General features: G+C 36.5%; 1 protein-coding gene across 12 annotated transcripts in view; it reads right to left on the bottom strand.

Moving 5' to 3' along the window:
* UTRN (utrophin) overlaps window positions 1–20,443 on the bottom strand; it is a 555,367-nt gene that overhangs the window by 333,802 nt on the left and 201,122 nt on the right. For all 12 annotated transcript variants that reach the window (XM_061428217.1, XM_061428218.1, XM_061428216.1 and 9 more), the window contains 8 exons: window positions 19,924–20,085; window positions 19,222–19,350; window positions 18,129–18,302; window positions 15,791–15,946; window positions 10,520–10,690; window positions 5,515–5,694; window positions 3,066–3,194; window positions 636–806 (listed from right to left, as the gene is read on the bottom strand). In XM_061428217.1, the coding sequence (XP_061284201.1) occupies window positions 636–806; window positions 3,066–3,194; window positions 5,515–5,694; window positions 10,520–10,690; window positions 15,791–15,946; window positions 18,129–18,302; window positions 19,222–19,350; window positions 19,924–20,085 (1,272 nt within the window). The remainder of the gene's footprint in view (window positions 1–635; window positions 807–3,065; window positions 3,195–5,514; window positions 5,695–10,519; window positions 10,691–15,790; window positions 15,947–18,128; window positions 18,303–19,221; window positions 19,351–19,923; window positions 20,086–20,443) is intronic.

Raw genomic sequence — 20,443 nt, 5'->3', positions numbered from 1 at the left:
GTGACCCCATAGACGTCAGCCCACCAGGCTCTCCTGCCCCTGGGATTCTCCAGGCAAGAACACTGGAGTGGGTTGCCATTTCCCTCTCCAATGCATGAAAGTGAAAAGTGAAAGTGAAGTCAGTCAGTCATGTCCAACTCTTAGCAACAAAAATGAGGACCCTTCCTCTTAGATAATTTCAATACTTGAAACCTTTTCTCAAATGGGTTATTATCTTTAATACTAACTTCTTAGATTCTCTCCTTCATTTGCACAATCATAAATAAGAACAAATGCTCCAATCAAAGAAAAGTGATAAAACCATTTTCGTTTAATTTTTTGTTGTATATACCATATAATTGAGGCTTCCCAGGTGGCGCTAGCAGTAAAGAACCTGCTTGCCAATACAGGTAGATGTAAGAGACGTGGGTTCAGTCCCTGGGCAGGGAAGATCCCCTGGTGAAAGGCATGGCAACCCACTCCAGTATTCTTGCCTGGAGAATCCCATAGACTGAGGAGCCTGGCAGGTTACATTCCATAGGGTCACAAAGAGTCAGACACAACTGAAGCAACTTAGCACTAGCACCATATAACTACCTACCATTCAGCTACATATGTACAAGAAAATAGTTTTATATAAAAACATAATTACTTACTTTGGCACTTCTGATGTGTTGAGAGACCTTTTCAAAATTTCTGTTCAATTCAGCTAATTTTGGTTCTACAAGCTCCCGGCTTGAGCCTCCACGTGCATTCATCAAAACAACAGCTTGATCTCGGACATTTTGTACTTGGAGATTGACATCATCCATCTCAGAGAGTAAACGCTAATTGTAAGAAAGCATGAAATTATCACATGGGAAAAATCGAAATCAAACATGGGTGCAGTGTTAACTGGGAAGTAAAGGGAGCTTAAACAAATGTCTGAGACTCCTAGTAAGAGACTTCAGTACCATCAGTTTGAATAAGAGCTGTTCATATATTTAAAGAGAGAGAGAGAGACTCATTCATGCTATACGGGAAGCACTTTAAACTACTCCTAGTTTATATAAAACTTTACTTTATAATTGAATAGTCTATAAGATTTATTGTGTCATTTATTTCCTCAACCATCTTATTCTAAGAATTGCGAAGTTTCTTGAGGCTGATAAAAGATTAAGTAGCAAGGAACAAACTTTAACTTCTTTTCCCCCTAGAAATCTTGTTTACCGCCATCCCCCTTCCCTTGGTGAAGGTAAACTGATTTGGAAGGGAGTTGAATATTACCATTTAGTTTTTAACTAAAATGCACAACATTACGCAGTTTCCTCTGGCTAATTTCATAATGGTCATTAAATTCATTTTCAGGCCTAAGAAAGGGATGCAAATACCTGCCTCAATTCCTACTTCATTCGTAAGTTTTTGAAAAGTGCTGGAATTCTCTCAGAAGTATGGCTATGAGTACATGTTGAGTGAAGTACTAGCTTATCTGTATGTGTCTATAAATTCTGCAGATGTTTTCCTGGTGATTGACAAGAATGAAGGATACCGCAAGGCACTCAGTGATCTAAGACGTGGAGCCTAATCCACTGAGCTGAAGAACCTGCTTACTTGTTAGGGTGGCTGAGAGAAAATAAGAAGTCTGAGGAAGTTTTAAAATTAGTGTATGTAGCTAGAAACAGGAGAACATCAGCTTAACTATGGAACTTTTAGAATGTGTTCTCTTGCATCTAAATCTGATTGTCATATTAAAAAAACAACAACAACCACCAGCCACGGCTTGTCTCAAATTTTGCTAGTTGTGTAGCGATTCTTGAAATTCCCTTTAAGAAAAATCAAGCAGAAAGAAATAAACACTTTGCAGATAGGTCTTGGCTTTTATGAAAAAATTGTCTAAAGGTTATGTTAAACATATGTTAGTGATTTAATGTAATAAATTTAATAAATTCACTAAAAATGTAGTCCTGGAAATAAGGAAAATGTAGTGAAGAAAGGAATCTATCTCATTCTTTAAAGGTTTTATAGACGCATAATTAAACACTCTAAAATGGTTTTGTTTCATATGAACCATTCGGTGTGAAAAAGCTCTGTAACGTCTAAAGGACCTGAAATAATTGTTATTTTGCTGCCAACAGACACATTCTTTATTATTTGCAGGTTCCTCATCAAATCTTTAATTATGCAGTGATTCCTGTCATTAATAAACAACATGAAGGGGAAAACAGATTCATTCAGTAATGTCTGCAAAATGTTGCGAGAGTATATTTGTAACCCAGAATTCAACTGTTCATCCGTGTCTGATGTGTCAGAGAGTTCCAAAGAAGGATTGGTGGGGCCTGAGCAGTAGATAGAAAAGATTTCCCAGGGGGAATTCTTAAAAGTTAGGTCTGACCTTCAACTTTGAAACAAAATGTAAAAACACAGGAAAGAATAAGGGCTACTCTTGGCACTTTTCTGAGACTCTGGAGTCCCCAAGACAAAAATTTCTTCTTTGCTTATCACCAGTGAGTAAGGGTATCAAGAAGCTGAGCAAAGTGAAGAAGTCTGCCATACTGCACTTCTGAAAAAGTGTACTATCTTTTTTTTCACAGCTGATCCCTCTAAAAAGCTGGGTCGGTGGAGAATATGCACCAAGAAATGAAAGCCAAATATACTCATTATGAAGTCAGTTCTGCTCCAACTTTCTATAAATTGAAGAAATTGAAGAAACTTTCAATTTCTTCCAAATGTTGCAAGTCATGAAAAAAATAACTTTTTCATGCACTTTCAAGCACTTTTGCTGTTAACTAACAATGCAGCATTCAACTATGCAGCATGACAAAATGAAGAAGTATTTTCTGTTTTCCTAAGCTTATTAAATTACAATGGAAAAATTATGTTAACAATCCCATAATGTGGCACTTTCAGATGCCAATTCTTACCTAAGGGGAATGGAACAAAAATTTAGCTAAGACAAAAACCAAAAAACAAACAAACAAAAAGACTCATTCTGTTTATCCCACCAACATAAAAGCACGTGTGTACAAGTAACTTGAAGGATTCCTCAAGAGAAAGGTGACAGCTAAACCTTCCATTCTCAGAAGTGCTACTGATCCTCTGTCTGCTACCTTCACAATTTCTTCCCGTTTGCTTGCTGGCTTCTTTTCAATCTCATCCAATAGTGCTTCAGCTTGATAAAGCCAGGTGCTTATGTGGGCAACATTTCCATCAAATATTTCCAACTGGTTCTGATGGTTCTAGAAAGGAATTAATAAAACACTGATACAACCATATGAAATAATTAAGACAATAATCTTCAAAGACATTTTAAAAGTCTTCAAAGACCTAAGTAATGCTGAATTTCAAGAAGAACTTCTACCTTCCTGCAAAGCTCTTCCTCAATGGATAAATCTCATTCCAAAATATGCACAGATGTAAAAGTGAAAGTGTTAGTCACTCAGCCATGTCCGACTCAGCAATCCCATGGACTGTAGCCTGCCAGGCTCCACTGTCCAAGGAATTCTCCAGTCAAGAATACTGGAGTGGGTAGCCATTCCCTTCACCAGGGGATCTTCCCAACCGAGGGATCAAACCTGGGTCTCCCACATTGCCAGCAGATTCTTTACTGTCTGAGCCACCAAGAAAGCACAGCTGTGGTTGGGTACTTTTTCATTTTAATTTAGACCTCAACATAATGAAAAATTGAAGAATAAAAGGCAAAAAGTTTCTTTATAAATTTCATTTTATTTTAATCCCTATTTCTCATTCATATATCACAAATAATCTTTTTGGCCTGTCTTGATCATATTAGTTAAGAACTCATTTAAGGCAGCAGCAGCATTTAAGGAAGTACTAGTAAAAAAGTAATTCAAATATGCTTGAATAGATTTTGCCTACTCAAAGCTTGAGTGCTTGAGGCAGGGCCCATGTCTTTTCACCTCAGTACCATCAGCACTTAACATGACACTTGGCATAGACCACAGTGATATTTCCTGAAGCATGATATAACATGTGATTGAGAGATAAATTTGAAAACAGAAGCAAACACTTAAGCCAATTAAAACAGGGCAGACTTCCTGAGGCAAAAGCAAGAATTTAGAATGTGATCAAAAAGAGTGCAGAAGCCTTATGATGAAATTAACAACTTTTAGGAAATATATTTTATAGGATGAAGGAAGTTTAAAAATAAGCAAATTATTAATCTATAACATGAAATAAATCATTGAAAAGTAAAATGAGAATAAATGACATAAGTAAAGTTTTGACAGTGGTCTGGATTCTAATTAAGAATTGATAAACATCAGACCAAAGCAGATAAATCAAGTGAAATAGAAAGATATTATTTGAAAGGAGAATTTAGAAAGTACAGACTGCAGAAGACAGAAGGACGGACCATGAGAATGTGGAATAAAACTAGTTAAAATAAAAATGAATGTATAAAATAGTTAAAGAACATATTCTATGAGCCAAGATTTCACATTTGTTATTCAACACTTAACAACTTTGTTAGATATGTTCTTTTAATTCCATTTTATATATAGGGAAATTAAAACTTAGTGAAATTAAGTAATTAACACAAGGTTATGAAGATAGTAAGTTGTAGATGAACTCTGAACATCAATCTGACAGGTCAAGATGTAAGCCCACCAACTTCAATGCCCTACACATTCTGATTGATTTCAATAAATATTGAAACACATGATAATTTATTCTTCTCTGTTTCTATCCATTACCCAATAATTCTACGAATTTGGAAAAAGTCCTATCTCAGATATATCTGAAGAAATAATAATTTATAGATGAGAACTCTTTTTGAGGGAGGAGACGGTGATGCTGCTACATAGTATTCATTGCTAGTATTAATACAAGAGAAACAGAAAACATTATGAAAGTAGAGGGTCACTATTTTCATGAAATACTAGTTAATTGTGTAGTGGTGTAACAAAGATTAATAGCATATAACACTTAATTACTATAATTATCATAGTAATATCTAAAGTTGTTTTTAGTTATATAAGAGCACTACATGTTTTATACTATATAATCACAAAAACTGTATGAGGTAAAAATTATAATAATGTCCATTTTACATATGAGAAAACTGAGATTTAGAGAATGCTTAATTTAAGTAATTTGACCAAGGTCCTCCGGTTTATAGTCAAAACTTTAACTTGGGTTATCCAATATTAGAACCTGTGCCCTTAACTAGTACACCAATTTTAGAACATTATAAACATTATATATATATATATAGTCTATAATAGTATGAAAATTTAATACAATATTAAGTCATTTAAATGTAGCAAATAAGTTACATTTAGTAAGATGTTCAAGTACATATTTCTAGGTATATCACAAATGGTTTATTACTTAATAGAAATGAAGTGCTTTAAACTCGTTCTGGTTATTATCTTTTCAAAGCAAAAGATAAAATGTAGTCTAAATGAAATTAATTCACAAGCAAAACATTATTGTGACAAACAGAAAACAGGCTTTGGAATTCCAATCCAAACTGTCTTCATTTTCACGTATTCCCAAGAGAAACGATTTCGCCATGAGGCTCTTGCTGCAACTCACCATCAGGGTGCTGCACCAATCCTCAGCCCAGGTACGAACTCGGCTCCAGCCAGCACTAAGCACACAGAGTTTCTCTTCCAAGACGGCCTCGCTGCCCTCGATCAAGTTCCGTAGGGCAGCACTGCTCTCTGTGATGCTGTTCAAATCAGCTTTTCTTTTTTCCAGATCCTTCAGAATATTCTAGAAAATAAAAATTCCAAGACCCACTTGATCTTGCAGAACATTATAAAAGTTTACACAACCTTCACTTTTAAAATATTTTTCTTCCATATATATACAACTCCCTAGATTGCTTACACACGTCAAAAGTGCACAAGATTCCCCAACTTGCTAACATGAGAGTTTTTAAGTTTCAAATAAAAATTAACTATTTAATTATATGAATACCAAAGACTGTAATGATCTTAGATGTGGAAAGGTAATTATTTCATTTATTTTTAAGTATAAATTTATTACACACCAATAATTATCTGCATCGTAAGTTTAGATATAAAGAATCAATTTCATTTTCAGTAACTACAAGCGGGCGAAGCAGAACTACCCCAGAACTCAAAATTCTAAAATATTCATAGTGAATTTATCTCCTTGACTACTACAGGAAACAACTAACATGCGCTATATTTATATGCAAGGACTACAACCTGACGTGAAGAACCGACTCATTTGAAAAGACCCTGATGCTGCGAAAGACTGAAGGCGGGAGGAGAAGGGAACGACAGAGGATGAAATGGCTGGATGGCATCACTGACTCGATGGACATGAGTCTGGGTAAACTCCGGGAGTTGGTGATGGACAGGGAGGCTTGGCGTGTTGCACTCCATGGGGTTGCAAAGAACTGGACACAACTGAGCGACTGAACTGAACTGAACAGCCCTATAACTTAACATACAGTCTGTTTATAAACATTACAAAAAATATTTCATCTTAAGTACATCACAGGAAAAGTAGCACGTCTAAGCTTTGATTCTGCAATTGTCATATTATGTAACGGTAATACTCTGGATGGTATTATGATAACTTGATTCTCACATTTATAAGTTTGACCAGAGAATTATAAAGAGAATGTTGGGTTCCAAAATTAAAACTGCAAAGTTCTTTCAATCAAAAAGTGGCATGCACATATCTACCCTACTGCTGTTGTACCTTTTTAGAATAATATTTAAATAAATCATTTCAAGGAGCTCAAGTCCACATTCAGTCTCACATCATTCAATCACAATTTGAAAGATAAAAATCGCAAGTGAGTCAAGATGTAAGACTCATTTGGACTCATTAATGACCAGTATATTTATAAAGACATCAAAATACTTCTCTCAAGTAAATGTTCTTCTCCAGCAAGGAGGGGGAAAAAAAACAGAAAAACATAATACCCACAGCCATGCTCTCTTCAGTTATTAACTTTTTACATTCCTTCAGTGGCTATGGACTGATTGGCTGCAATAGTCTTTAAAAACTATAAGAAATAATTAATTACATGCAACTAAATTTAAACAGTACACAAACTATGTTAACAGATTTTATTGTAAAGAAAATGGCTACACCGAAAATGCTGATTTTTAAGCTATGGAATAAAAACATTAAATTCTGGAATGAAGATGCTATTTAAACTTTGCATTGGAAAATAATTTTATATGATTTTATAGTGGTGGAATGGAGAAGGCAATGGCACCCCACTCCAGTACTCTTGCCTGGAAAATCCCATGGACAGAGGAGCCTGGTAGGCTGCAGTCCATGGGGTCACTAAGAGTCAGACACGACTGAGCAACTTCACTTTCACTTTTCACTTTCATGCATTGGAGAAGGAAATGGCAACCCACTCCAGTGTGCTTGCCTGGAGAATCCCAGGGACGGGGGGCGCCTAGTGGGCTGCCGTCATGGGGTCACACAGAGTCAGACACGACTGAAGCGACTTAGCAGTAGCAGCATAATGGTGGAAATACACTGAAGAGTTGTAAAATACGCATGGTTCTTAAATCTGACAATAAAACATTGAAAAAATTTGGTGATAACGTTACGTACTGATGTTTCATTTGGTTTACTTTAATGATGTGAATGTACTGTGAATTTGTGATTTGTATTATTTCAAATCTGAAATAAGATTAAGTGGGAATTTAAGAGTGAATGGTTCCAGAAGAAATAAATATCATTACTCACTGTCTTTGCCTTAAAAATGATAAGAATCAACTGAAAAACTAATTGAATTTATGTGAGTGCACAAAGATGATTAAAAATTAAATATGCAAAAATTGATATTGCCTGTGTACCAGGTATAAGGAATTAGTTTAAAATAAAAAGAAAAGTATACTTTTTACATACCAATAAAATAAACACACAGGAATAAACTTTTTGGCATATATGCATAATGTTTACAAAGCATTATGTAGAGAGGGAATTTGGAGAGGAAATGAGACATTTACATGTTACTAAAAAGACTTAATTTAGTAAAGATGTCAATTCCCCTCAAAACAAATTTATAAATTTATGGCAATTCAAACCAAAGTTTTTAAAAGAATTTTTTTAAGAATTTAAGAGTAATAATTTTAAAATTCATAGGAGTATATACAAAGGAAGGAACATAAAGTCAGGAAATCCTGTCATTAACTACATGCTGAAGTTTATTATAGAACCACATATTAAATACTTGAAGAACTTTTCAGAGGGTCAGATCAGTGAAGTAGAAAATAAAGGAAAGTAACAGACAAAAAGAATACATGAATTGAGCAGGTCAAATCAGTGAGGAAGGGATAATTATTCAACAAGTAGTGCTGAGATAACTAGCAAACTATTTGGGGAAAAAAGGGTTAGAGCCTTACCTCATTACATACACCAAACTAAATTCCAGAAGGATTAAAGTATTAAAGGTAAAAAAGATGAAACTATAAAAGAGCTAGAAGAGAATATAAGTAAATAATTATGTAATTTTGTTGTAAAGTTGGCCTTTCTAAACACTAAAGGCAGAAATAATTAGGGGAAAAAAAAAGATTGTATTCTTTAAAAAATGTATAAAAACTGTTTTAAAAATATACAGAACAGAAAGGAAACTAGATGGCAAAAAACTGCATCAATACACAACATATTAAGCTTTAATAATTGTAACAGGTAAAGATCTCCAAATTATAAGATCAAATGGAGACAGAAGCTACAAATGGCCTATATGCTAAAGGAAAATGTTCTAATTAAATAACCAAGACATGTTATTTGCCTACCATTGTCAAAAGTTTAGTTAAAACAGGCAAGTAGGAATTCTCACTCACAGCTGTTGGGTAAAACATTTCTCAAGGACAATTTCATAACCAGTATTAACTTTAAAATGGATACATCCCTTGACCCAATATTTTTAGAGCTAAGAATTTATCCTCAGAAAATTAATTACAAATATATGCTAGGATTTTACCACAAGTATACTCATCACAGCAGTTTTTACAATAGTGAAAACTGGTAATAATTTAAATGGCTATGAATGGAGGAATGGGACAATAAGAAATAAAATATTCAATGAAATGCTATCTATCTCCAATGTGTGACACAAAACACTTGCAGATACAAGAAAATGTTAAAGATATAACCTGCTTTTCAAAAAGGTAATGAAAGACTAGATATAATTCTTTTTAAAAGATATACTTGTGCCTCCATGTCTACATGGGCCTACAAAAAAACTGAAATGATAACAGGGTATTCTTTGAACAAAGATCATTTTTGCTCCTGTCTCTTTTTTGGTATTACACTATGCAAATATCATTCAATTAGCTTATAAGACTCATGGGACTAATAAAAAATAATGACTTTCAAAATGTATTGTAGAAAAAAGATAATATTTCCTTGACAAAACTTTAATTAAAAAAAATACATAGTTAAGTGCCTTTGGTTGTCATTCATCCACCGTAACCCATGAATTCCAGTGTTTTTCACTTCCTTCCTGTATCCCTTTTACTCCACACAGCCCACAGCAATTATACATTCCATGAGCTATTAAACTGAGAACATTCTTTCTAGTGACTAATATCTTGAGTTTCTTACAACAGCTAACTCCAAAGAGCATTCAAATTAAGGAATTATATCACACCACCTCAGAGCACTTCCCTCTTCACACCCCAAAAGTCGACACCTGTAGAAGTCAAAACTGATACCTGGGGTTTTATATAAAGCTCTGTCACAGTACTGATCATTTATTTTCAGCATTTATCTCTAGTATATATGCTTCTTAGAAAATGAATTGAGAAAAAGAGAATGCCTTGGTTAAAAAAAAGAAAAACTACTTCGTGTTTCATTCAATTCTTTGTCCACCTCAAAAGAGAATTGGCAAATCAACTCTCTAATCTATGTGATTTCTAAGTAAATATAGGACTAGAGAAAATTCTTTGATCATTTATTGATTTTTTTTTAAATTCTGTTTCTCTGCTCTCTACAGTTAGCAATTAGCTTGCAATAGAAAGATTAGTTACTGGTACAAAACTTACTATAGAAGAATTAATAAATTCAGCACAATACTTTGTGAAGAATGAACACTCAAAAAATGTCACTGATTTTGAAGGTGATAGTTACACTGTATAAGTATAATGACTACAAAGACTTTGTTGGGCCATGTGAGTTTAACTCTTCAGCATCAAGATAAAAATACCTTCTGGGGAATTCCTTTCCAGTTGTTTGGACTCTGCACTTTCACTGCCAAGGACCCGGGTTCAATCCCTGGTGGGGAACGAAGATCCCACAAGCTGAGAGGTGTGGCCAAAATCAATCAATAAATCTTTCCCCTATCTTAATATACACATATGTATATATTATATGTATATGTGTATAATGCATGTGTGTGTGTGTCTTCTGAAGTTAGTTGCTTTTAAAGTATTCTTATTCTTTTATAGGATAGAGATGTGGAAAAAAGAATGGAAAAAGGAAAAGATGATATTTAGTAAGAAATGGAGACAAATGACATAAACCCAGATTTCTCTGATCAAAATGCCACAGATTATACTGGTAATTTTTGTGGTTCACCTGAACTACAACTTACTTTAGCCCAGGAAATTTCTGTATCCAAATCACCAAGCAAAGTTTCTGAAGTGGATTTCTGTACCAATTCTGTTTCGGTAACAGAAAGCCATTCAGAGAGAGAAGCAGCCTCTTTCTTCATCTTCCGAGCCAACTGGGATGCTCTTTCCAGATCCTGTTTTCCCTCTGTCACCTTAAAAAAAAAAACACGAAAGAGATGAACATGGGTGGAAACAAATATGAACTAAAGATCCACACAGATTCATAGTTAATCCCCAAGACATACCTAACCTTTATCTCTGGCACCTAGAATCACTCCATTCTTGCATTTCTGCAGGAAGACAATATACTGTAGTGGTTAAGTGTCAGGCAACCCTGGATTTTCATCTTAGTTCTACCACTTAACTTCCTAAGTGACCCTGGTAGAGATATAGCCCTCAGAAGGTTGTTATGAGTCTTTAGTGAGGAAAATATATACACGAAGGTCTTGCCCCAGTCCCTTCAACAAGATTAAGGAATCAATTAATATCATCTTTCATCATTTTGAGCAGAAGATGTCTTAAAACCCTCTCATTGAGGGATTCTGTTTAAAAAACAAACACACATCAACATGAGGGAGAAATAGCAAGATATTTTACAATCATATGTTTCACAATTAACCGCTTAATTTAAAATACATTAAATGGCTATGGATTACAAACTTTTATTACTATTTTGTTCTTACTGTTGTTGTTAGAAAGCAAAATGAACTTAACAGACATTTACCAGCCTCTCATATTATACTAACGAATCTACACATGTTATACAATAAAACCCTCTGATCAGCACTATTTTTTCCACTTAACAGAACAGGACAGTGAAGCTTAAAAAGGTTAAGGCCATGAGCAGAGCGGCATGACCATGAGACTGAGCCTGGTCTGACCACTGGCATTACACAATGGTACGTTCAGACTAAAGTGATTCGCAACCTAATGCTGAGCTGACACTTTAAAGGATGTCAAACACAATATATACAAGAAAATATGTTCCTCCTTTTATGTACACGTATGTATAGACGATAATATTATAAGTAGTACAGTGAAATGTCATGTATGGGATGAAATTTTTTAGATGATATAAAATAATATAAACTTTATTAGATATAGAAATCAAGTTTTCTTAGTAAGTAAAATGGGATTGCACTTCTTACTCATCCTATAAGTTTATTTTTACTCTTGCATGTCTCAAAGATTGATTATTATTCAATTCCTTCTTAAAAATGAATTTTTTTTCCTATGGAGTTTAATTAAAATTCATGACTCTAAATTAATAGCACCTCAAGGCAGACTTCAGGAGAAAAATATTTGAATTATGTTAAAAGATATTATGATACTTATCTGACTGACAAGCCCAGGCAACTACACAATCATCATAAAACTTAATGCTACCAAAGATTTTGGTATACCAGGAAGAAAATAATTTACAGTTCAACTTATAACAATTTACACTCTCTTCAGCTGATCTAATCAATACATTTTAAGATGTACTGCATATTAAATTAGGCAGTATCAATTGTAAATCTTTTACCTAATCATTTATCCCTTCTCTCTCCTAGATATGCAAACATTCCTTCTCAACAGGATCACTCCCACCAAGGATGAAACATACTCAAGTATCTGTCTGTCTATCTCTCTCTCACACACACACACACACATACACACACAAATTTCCTCCTTTGGCCCTACCTTCCCTCTCTCTCTCCTACCTTTCCCATACAAATTCTCAAAACCATTTGTCATCCCCCATACAGTGTTCAAGCCATGACATTCTGGCTTCTACCTCCATCATTCCACAGAAATCATCTTTGCTAAGCTCCGTGATGACCCCAATGGCAAAAGAGCTAATGTATGCTTTTAAGTGGATGCCTTGTTCAGTAATATTCCAAACAAAAACCTACACTCATTCTCCAAATACCCTCCTTCCTTCGGCTTCCCAGACCTAGCACGTTTCTGGTATACTACCACACTTCTTACCACTTTTTTATATGTAGTTTCTCATGCATATAAAATATATGGTGGCACAATGTATGTTTTTAAGGTGTATACTGTAATCATTTTATACACATATACACTGTGATATGAGTACCACAGTTAATTAACACCTCCATCATTACATAGTTACCTTTTTCTGCGGTAGATCTTAGTTAGATCTTAAGATCTACTTTCTTAGCAGATGTCAAGTTTGCAATTATGGAAAACAACATGGAGGGCCCTCAAAAAATTTAAAAAAGAAACTACTACTATATGATCCAGCAACTCTACTCCTGGTACCCAACAAAGGAAATGAAATCATTATTTTAAAGAGATATCTGCATTCCCATACTCACTGCAGCATTATTCACAATAGCCACTGATAAATAAATGGATAAAGAAATGTGGTATACACACACACACACACACAAACACAAATACATATATACTTAAGTCTCTTTTAAAAGCTCAGTCAGTTCAGTTCACTTCAGTCGCTTAGTCGTGTCCAACTGTTTGTGACCCCATGAATTGCAGCATGCCAGGCCTCCCTGACTCGATGGACTTGAGTCTGAGTGAACTCCGGGAGTTGGTGATGGACAAGGAGGCCTGGTGTGCTGCGATTCATGGGGTCGCAAAGAGTCGGACACGACTGAGTGACTAAACTGAACTGAACTGAGGCCTCCCTGTCCATCAAAAACTCCTGGAGTTCACCCAAACTCACATCCATCGAGTCAGTGATGCCATCCAGCCATCTCATCCTCTGTCGTCCTCTTTTCCTCCTGCCCCCAATCCCTCCCAGCATCAGAGTCTTTTCCAATGAGTCAACTCTTCACATGAGGTGGCCAAAGTACTGGAGTTTCAGCTTTAGCATCACTCCTTCCAAAGAACATCCAGGACTGATCTCCTTTAAAATGGACTGGTTGGATTTCCTTGCAGTCCAAGGGACTCTCAAGAGTCTTCTCCAACACCACAGTTCAAAAGCATCAATTCTTCAGTGCTCAGCTTTCTTCACAGTCCAACTCTCACATCCATACATGACTACTGGAAAAACCATAGCCTTGACTAGATGGACCTTTGTTGGCAAAGTAATGTCTCTGCTTTTCAATATACTATCTAGGTTGGTCATAACTTTCCTTCCAAGGAGTAAGTGACTTTTAATTTCATGGCTGCGATCACCGTCTGCAGTGATTTTGGAGCCCAGAAAAATAAAGTCTGACACTGTTTCCACTGTTTCCCCATCTATTTCTCATGAAGTGATGGGACCAGATGCCATGATCTTCATTTTCTGAATGCTGAGCTTTAAGCCAACTTTTTCACTCTCCAAACTCATCTTCTTCAAACATCCTCCTAAGTGATGTAATCCCTCAAAACTTACTTAATTCAGGACCTTTTCTTTTTTCTCTATTGATATATCCTCTCCCTAGGCAATCTCATCATCACTGAAAATTTTAATTATCACCTCTATGCATATGACTCATAAAATTTATATCTTCATCCCAGATATATTCTCCAGACTTGAATAACTGTGTGAATATCTGACACATGCAATTAACTCTCTCAAAAAGAAGCTCTTACCATACATGTTCCAGATGTGCAATGTATCAAAAATGGTATACAGTATATCACATCAGTAATCTAATCTTGCAGAAGTGAAATCCAAATTGCCCAGGAAATGTATGACTGTTAGTAATCTCAATGTGATCACAAAATTTCAGCTTGTATTCTCTGGGCTTGTGTAGAAACTTGGTTAATATTTAATAACCACAGAAGGGTCTAATATATTATCTAACACAACTTTTCAATATTAATGAGAATGTTTCACTTCATTTGTTTCTGTGTTTTATCTTGTTTTTGCTTGTCTGGTTTCAGGGAAGAGATTCTCAATAAGAGAAGATGTTAAACTTAATGGATCAAGTCAGTCACTCACAATAAAGGGCCTAACAACTTCCCCACAGATTCACTAAAATGTCCAAATTATAGATGTTTCTGAATAGGATTTTAAATCCTGCTGGATTAATGTGAAGTTCCTGATACTATTTATTACAGTCCTGATGTTTTTAACATTTCTCAATGGATTGTTCAATCTAGAAATCCAAGGACCAATAACCTGTGTTTATACAGAGACTATTACTTGTGGAGTTTCCTCATAATAACTTATGAAATGTCTGTAGCCTTTGAAAATATAGAAATTAGTCTGGATTAAATATTAAAAATACATTTCTATGTAACTATTCATCATTTTAATAGTAACATACTCTGTGAAAAGGTAAAAAGATATGATACTGAAAGATGAGCCCCACAGGTCAGTAGGTGTCTATATGGTCTATAAGGTGTCTATAAGGTCAATATGCTACTGGAGGAGAGTGGAAAAATAGCTCCAGAAGGAATGAAGAGGCTGAGCCAAAGTGAAAACAATGCTCAGTTGTGGATGTGACTGGTGGTGAAAGGAAAATCCAATACTGTAAAGAAAATATTGCATAGGAACCTGGAATGTTAGGTCCACGAATCAAGGTAAATTGGAAGTGGTCAAACAGAAGATGGAAAGAGTGCAAATTGACATTTCAGGAATCAGTGAACTAAAATGGACAGGAATGGGTGAATTTAATTCAGATGACCATTATAACTACTACAAAGCTATGGTTTTTCCAGCCATCATGTATGGATGTGAAAGTTGGACTATAAAGAAAGCTGAGCACCAAAGAATTGATGCTTTTAAACTGAGGTGGTGGAGAGGACTCTTGAGAGTCCCTTGGACTGCAAAGAGATCCAACCAGTCCATCCTAAAGGAGATCAACGCTGAATATTCATTGGAAGGACTGATGCTGAAGTTGAAACTCCAATACTTTGGCCACCTGATGCGGAGAACTGACTCATTGGAAAAGACTCTGATGCTGGGAAAGACTGAAGGCGGGAGGAGAAGGGGACGACAGAGGATGAGATGGTTGGATGGCATCACTGACTCAATGGACATAGGTTTGAGTGAGCTCCAGGAGTTGGTGATGGACAGGGAAGCCTGGTGTGCTACAGTCCATGGGGTCGCAAAGAGTCAAACATGACTGAGCAACTGAACTGAACTGAACTGTCGGCAAGAATCCCTTAGAAGAAATGGAGGGGCCCTCATAGTCAACACACACTTATAAAGATATATAATAAAAATTATTGAAATAAATGAAAACATGTATTATTGATGTCATAAAATTCAAATAAGCATTCTTCTCCCAGAAGTAAAATTTTAGAATACACAAATGAGAGAGACAGAGGGGCAGTGCACCTGCCCTGCTCACCTGGGCACCCAGGTCATTGTAGAGAACCTTCAGAGAAGTCAGCTGCTCATCCATCCCCTTAGGGTTGTCGGTTTGCTGCTTCTGGACAATGTGCCTTCCTGTTTTGATTACAGTCTCCACTTCAAGCTTGACTTCACTCAAAATTTTATAGAGTTTCTTAAAAATAGAGCCAGACAAATTATACATATTAGTGAAAATGTGGTAACTGGAACCATTTCAGAACATGGATGACAAAGATTGACAGCTAAAAACTAACCATGGAGATCAAAGGGCTTTATCTCTCTCAGATCTGGTTCAAAGAATGAGTAAGATGAAATCAAGGTTGAAATAATTTTTTAAATTCAGATAAGAAAATACACTCATAGAGATTGCCTTTTTTCAAATAAGACTAGTATAATCTCATAGAGATTATACTAGTCTTATTTAAAAAAAAGGCTCAAACCTGTATCTTAAAGGCTTAGGAAAGTACTTGATAATATGAACATTTTTCCTACAAAAAATGGGAAAACATGAAGACTAAAAATTGAAAGTCTAACATTTTTTTTAATTACATTTTTCAAAATCCTAAATGCCATTACTAGAAAAAAGCTAATGCTGGCTATTTCTGGCTGTGGGAATTTGGAAATATTAAGATTCAATTTTTTCTTACAGTTCTCTGAAGTACAAAGTCTACCACAATGAGCACATGTTAGTTATATAATGAAAAGACATATAAAACTTCCATACATCAATATGTATATGACCATAGAAAGTTGAAGTTATACAGGTCAAATTCAGAGATGCCCTCATCCTCGTTGCTTTGAAACTGAAAAGTGTTATCCTGGGCAAGTTATCTTATCTCTGTTCATCGTAGTGTTGACCTGAAACACCCATGTGGCATGGCCATGGACTAGATGACACAAGGTCAAGGGCAGTGCTTGCTTTGGTGATCTCTGTGTTCAGTAAATATGCATGTACATTCATACATGCACATGCACACATATTATGTATAAAAATTCATCCTATTTTTTCATCCTTCCATTCATTCCAGTTTTTAAGTAATCAAACAACCTTCAGTATGCAATAGACATGTGGAGATCGCAGTTTTGAAAAGCACAAAGAACTCTTCCCAGACTTTTCTTAACATGTGTCATCTTCAGTTTTCTCATGATTCTTCTCAAGCAGAATACTAATTCTAAGACTGTGAATACTCAGGCACGTGATCTTTAAATTTCTGTGCAACTGAATTTTAAAGTTCAAAATTAAAAGAGTAATAAAGTCTTTTAAATATTTTTTTCTTTTACATCTTAAGTTTAGATTTGATTTAAAATTTTATTTTCCTAGAGAATGATTTTTATGCTACCATATTACTGACATCCATACTAAGTATAATTTCTTCTTTCACACTTTAGGCTTAAACTTTATAAATTAATATTTAAAATTTTACTTTCTTTGAGAATGAATTTGCTGTACATTGCAATATTCCTGACATTCATTCTAAGTATGGTTCTTCTGGTGGTGGTTTAGTTACTAAGTTGTGTCCGACTCTTGCAACCTCATGGACTGTACCCTGCCAGATTCCTCTTGTCCATGGGATTCTCCAGGCAGGAATACTGGAATGGGTTGCCATTTCCTGGTTCTTCTAGCTAACTCAAATTTATCCTTTCAAATTTAGCTGATTAGCCACATTCTGTCAAAGCCTTCCCCAACTTCATACTGTAATTAAGATATGTTTTCCTCTTGTTTTTAAATCATGTTATATACATGTCTATTTTAGTTTCCTTATCTCATTACACTGTACTTCAGTTCAGTTCAGTTCAGTCACTCAGTCGTGCCTGACTCTTTTCGACCCCATGAATCGCAGCATGGCAGGCCTCCCTGTCCATCACCAACTCCCGGAGTTCACTCAAACTCACGTCCATCAAGTTGGTGATGCCATCCAGCCATCTCATCCTCTGTTGTCCCCTTCTCCTCTTGCTCCCAATCCCTCCCAGCATCAGAGTCTTTCCCAATAAGTCAACTCTTCGCATGAAGTAGCCAAAGTATTGGAGTTTCAGCTTTAGCATCAGTCCTTCCAATGAACACCCAGGACTGATCTCCTTTAGAATGGACTGGTTGGATCTCCTTACACTGTACTAATTGATTTTAATCTCTGCTGTCTCTCTCTCCTATCTCTTCTAATTTCCTAGGAGGAAAGGACCATACTTCTAAATTTCTAACCTGTTTTTCACCATTTTTCCCTATTCTTAGCACATTTTAGACTAACAGCAATTGAACAAACCATGTACATAAGCACTAGATGAAGCCATATTAGCAACAGGAAAACCCACTGGACACATTAACCGCCCAGCGGCCTCACCATACACTTGTCCAGGTGGGTCTGTATGACATCAGGGTCCACATCCCTCACGTCCAGAACATGAAGCTCCGCTTTCACACCATCAAGCACGCGCTTGCAATCAAGCATGCGCTGTTCAAAGTTAGCAGGCTTCTGGAAAAGCTGGAACTTTGTGGACACCTCTCGAAGTTTCCTCTGTTGGCAGAAATGAAAATAATAATTCACATTAGAATGATAATCTCTCTCAGCAGAGAATATTAGTATAACACATACTTCAAGAAGGGGTAGAATAAAGGAACAACAAAAATACTCCTTAACAGAAATCTGTGAGGTTGCCTGATCATCTTAAGGAACTGTACAGCCCAGTGTCATGAATTCCTTGACACTCAGGGTCTCAATCTGAAATATAATGAAAGGCTAAGCTAGCCTCTCTATGATGAAAACCACATTAATTTTCTCACCTGTCTGAAAAACACAGTTCAGAAACCTAGAATTCATAATGCCCTTCAACACAAGCTCAAAGTGAAAGTCAGTCTGCTTCTTCCATCACAAGGCTAAGTCCTACTGTGCCCCATGGACTCAGCCTGCCCAGCGTACCAGCCACACCAGTCCCGCTGGAGTGCATGCATGTAGTCGTGTTCAACTCTCTGCAACCCCGTGGACTGTAGCCCGCCAGGCTCCTCTGTCCATGAAATTTTCCAGGCAAGAATACTGGAGTGGGTTGCCATTTCCTTCTCCAGGGTACCTTCCCAACCCAGGGATCACACTCATGTCTCCTGCGTCTCCTGCATCGCCAGGCAGATTCTTTACCACTGAGCCTTCGGAGAAGCCTGTACTGATGGAGGTTCTGTGTCAATGGAAAGACTTATACAAAGTGAACTTCTATATTGACATTGCTCTGTCTTCTCAACTCAACTAGAAAATTCAGATCCAATCGTTTCCACCCAAACAACAATTTGTTTCTGCTGCCCACCTTAGGACATAGTGTGCCTTCAACCAGCCCCTTCTTCACATCACAGAGAAGACCAAAAGCATCCCAGTCATCAGTTCTTTCTCATTTTCTTTTTATGCCCAACACACTGAGAAGTAAAAGGAAGCTGCTCTCCCTCCTCACCTGCAGCACATCCATCTGACTTCCTCCCCTGGCAGTCCGGCCCTCTGGGGAGGTCTGTGGTGGAGACCTCGTATTTCTTCTTAACTCCTCTAGAGTCAGCTCATGGGCTGAGATCTCTGCTTGGATTTTCTAGAGAGATTAGAAAAGGAGGAGAATGTCGTTTTTAAGTTTCATAGAGTCATACAACAGGTAAAAACACACTCTGATACAAACTTTAATCCGCGTGCAGCATAATAATAACGTGTGTGTGTGCCCAGTCACTCAGTGGTGTCTGACTCTTTGCAGCCCTATGGACTGTAACCTGCCAGGTTCTGCTGCCCATGGGATCTTCCAGGCAAGAATACTGGCATGGGCTGCCATTTCCTCCTCCAGGATAATAACAATATGGCCACCCATACTGTAGGACTCTGTGCATGGTGCATGAAGGTCTTTGCACTGGTCATTTTGAATGCTCACCAATTATTTACAAAGACAGAATTTTCCCAATTTCATAGCTAAGAAAATTAGAATTTTTAAATGGTGGCCATTCACTAGGATCTCACATAAAAACTATGAGAACCCCCAAACCCACATGCTCCCCTGTAAGTTCAGCCTCTCTCATTGACTCTGGGTTGAATGGCGGGCAGGGCTGGTTCCCATGCAGGTGAGATGATTACAGATGCTCCCTTTATGACTGGAACACCCTCACAACCATGGCAGTACCTGGGCTTCTTGAGGAACTTGGAAGGCATCTACCCTGTCAGTCAAGTACGTTGTGAGCTGCTTGTCCAGCTCCCCTAAGCTCTCCTGCAAGACCTGAAGCATGTGGTCAGTTTCCCGCAGGACCTGGAGCTGCTTTTCCAAAGAAATCTGCTTGCTCTCTGCCTACAGGAGGGGAAATGTAATCATTAGTCTCTCAGCACAAACAGAAATGGCTGAATATAAGAAAACCCTTGTGTTCTAACCACCAAGAAAAAGAGCAAACTATAAAAGCACTACTTCAAGACTTTGGCCTGCACTATAAACAATAATTAGCAAAATGGTGAAATTGTCCTTCTAATACCTTATGCATCTTGCAGGAAATTACTTCTTTCTATATATGTAACATGACAAAATAGGAAAATGCTTTTGCAGGCACTATGTTAAGTGAAATAAGTCAGAGGGTAAAGGACAAATACTGTATCACCTACTTATATGGGGAATCTAAAAAAATAACAAAAACAAGAAAAAAACAAAACAAACA

Source organism: Bos javanicus, chromosome 9 (genome assembly GCF_032452875.1).
Source record: "Bos javanicus breed banteng chromosome 9, ARS-OSU_banteng_1.0, whole genome shotgun sequence".
In the NCBI taxonomy this organism is placed as follows: domain Eukaryota; kingdom Metazoa; phylum Chordata; class Mammalia; order Artiodactyla; family Bovidae; genus Bos; species Bos javanicus.
Note: the sequence above shows the minus strand (reverse complement) of the source record. Positions and strands in the feature narration are given on the sequence as shown.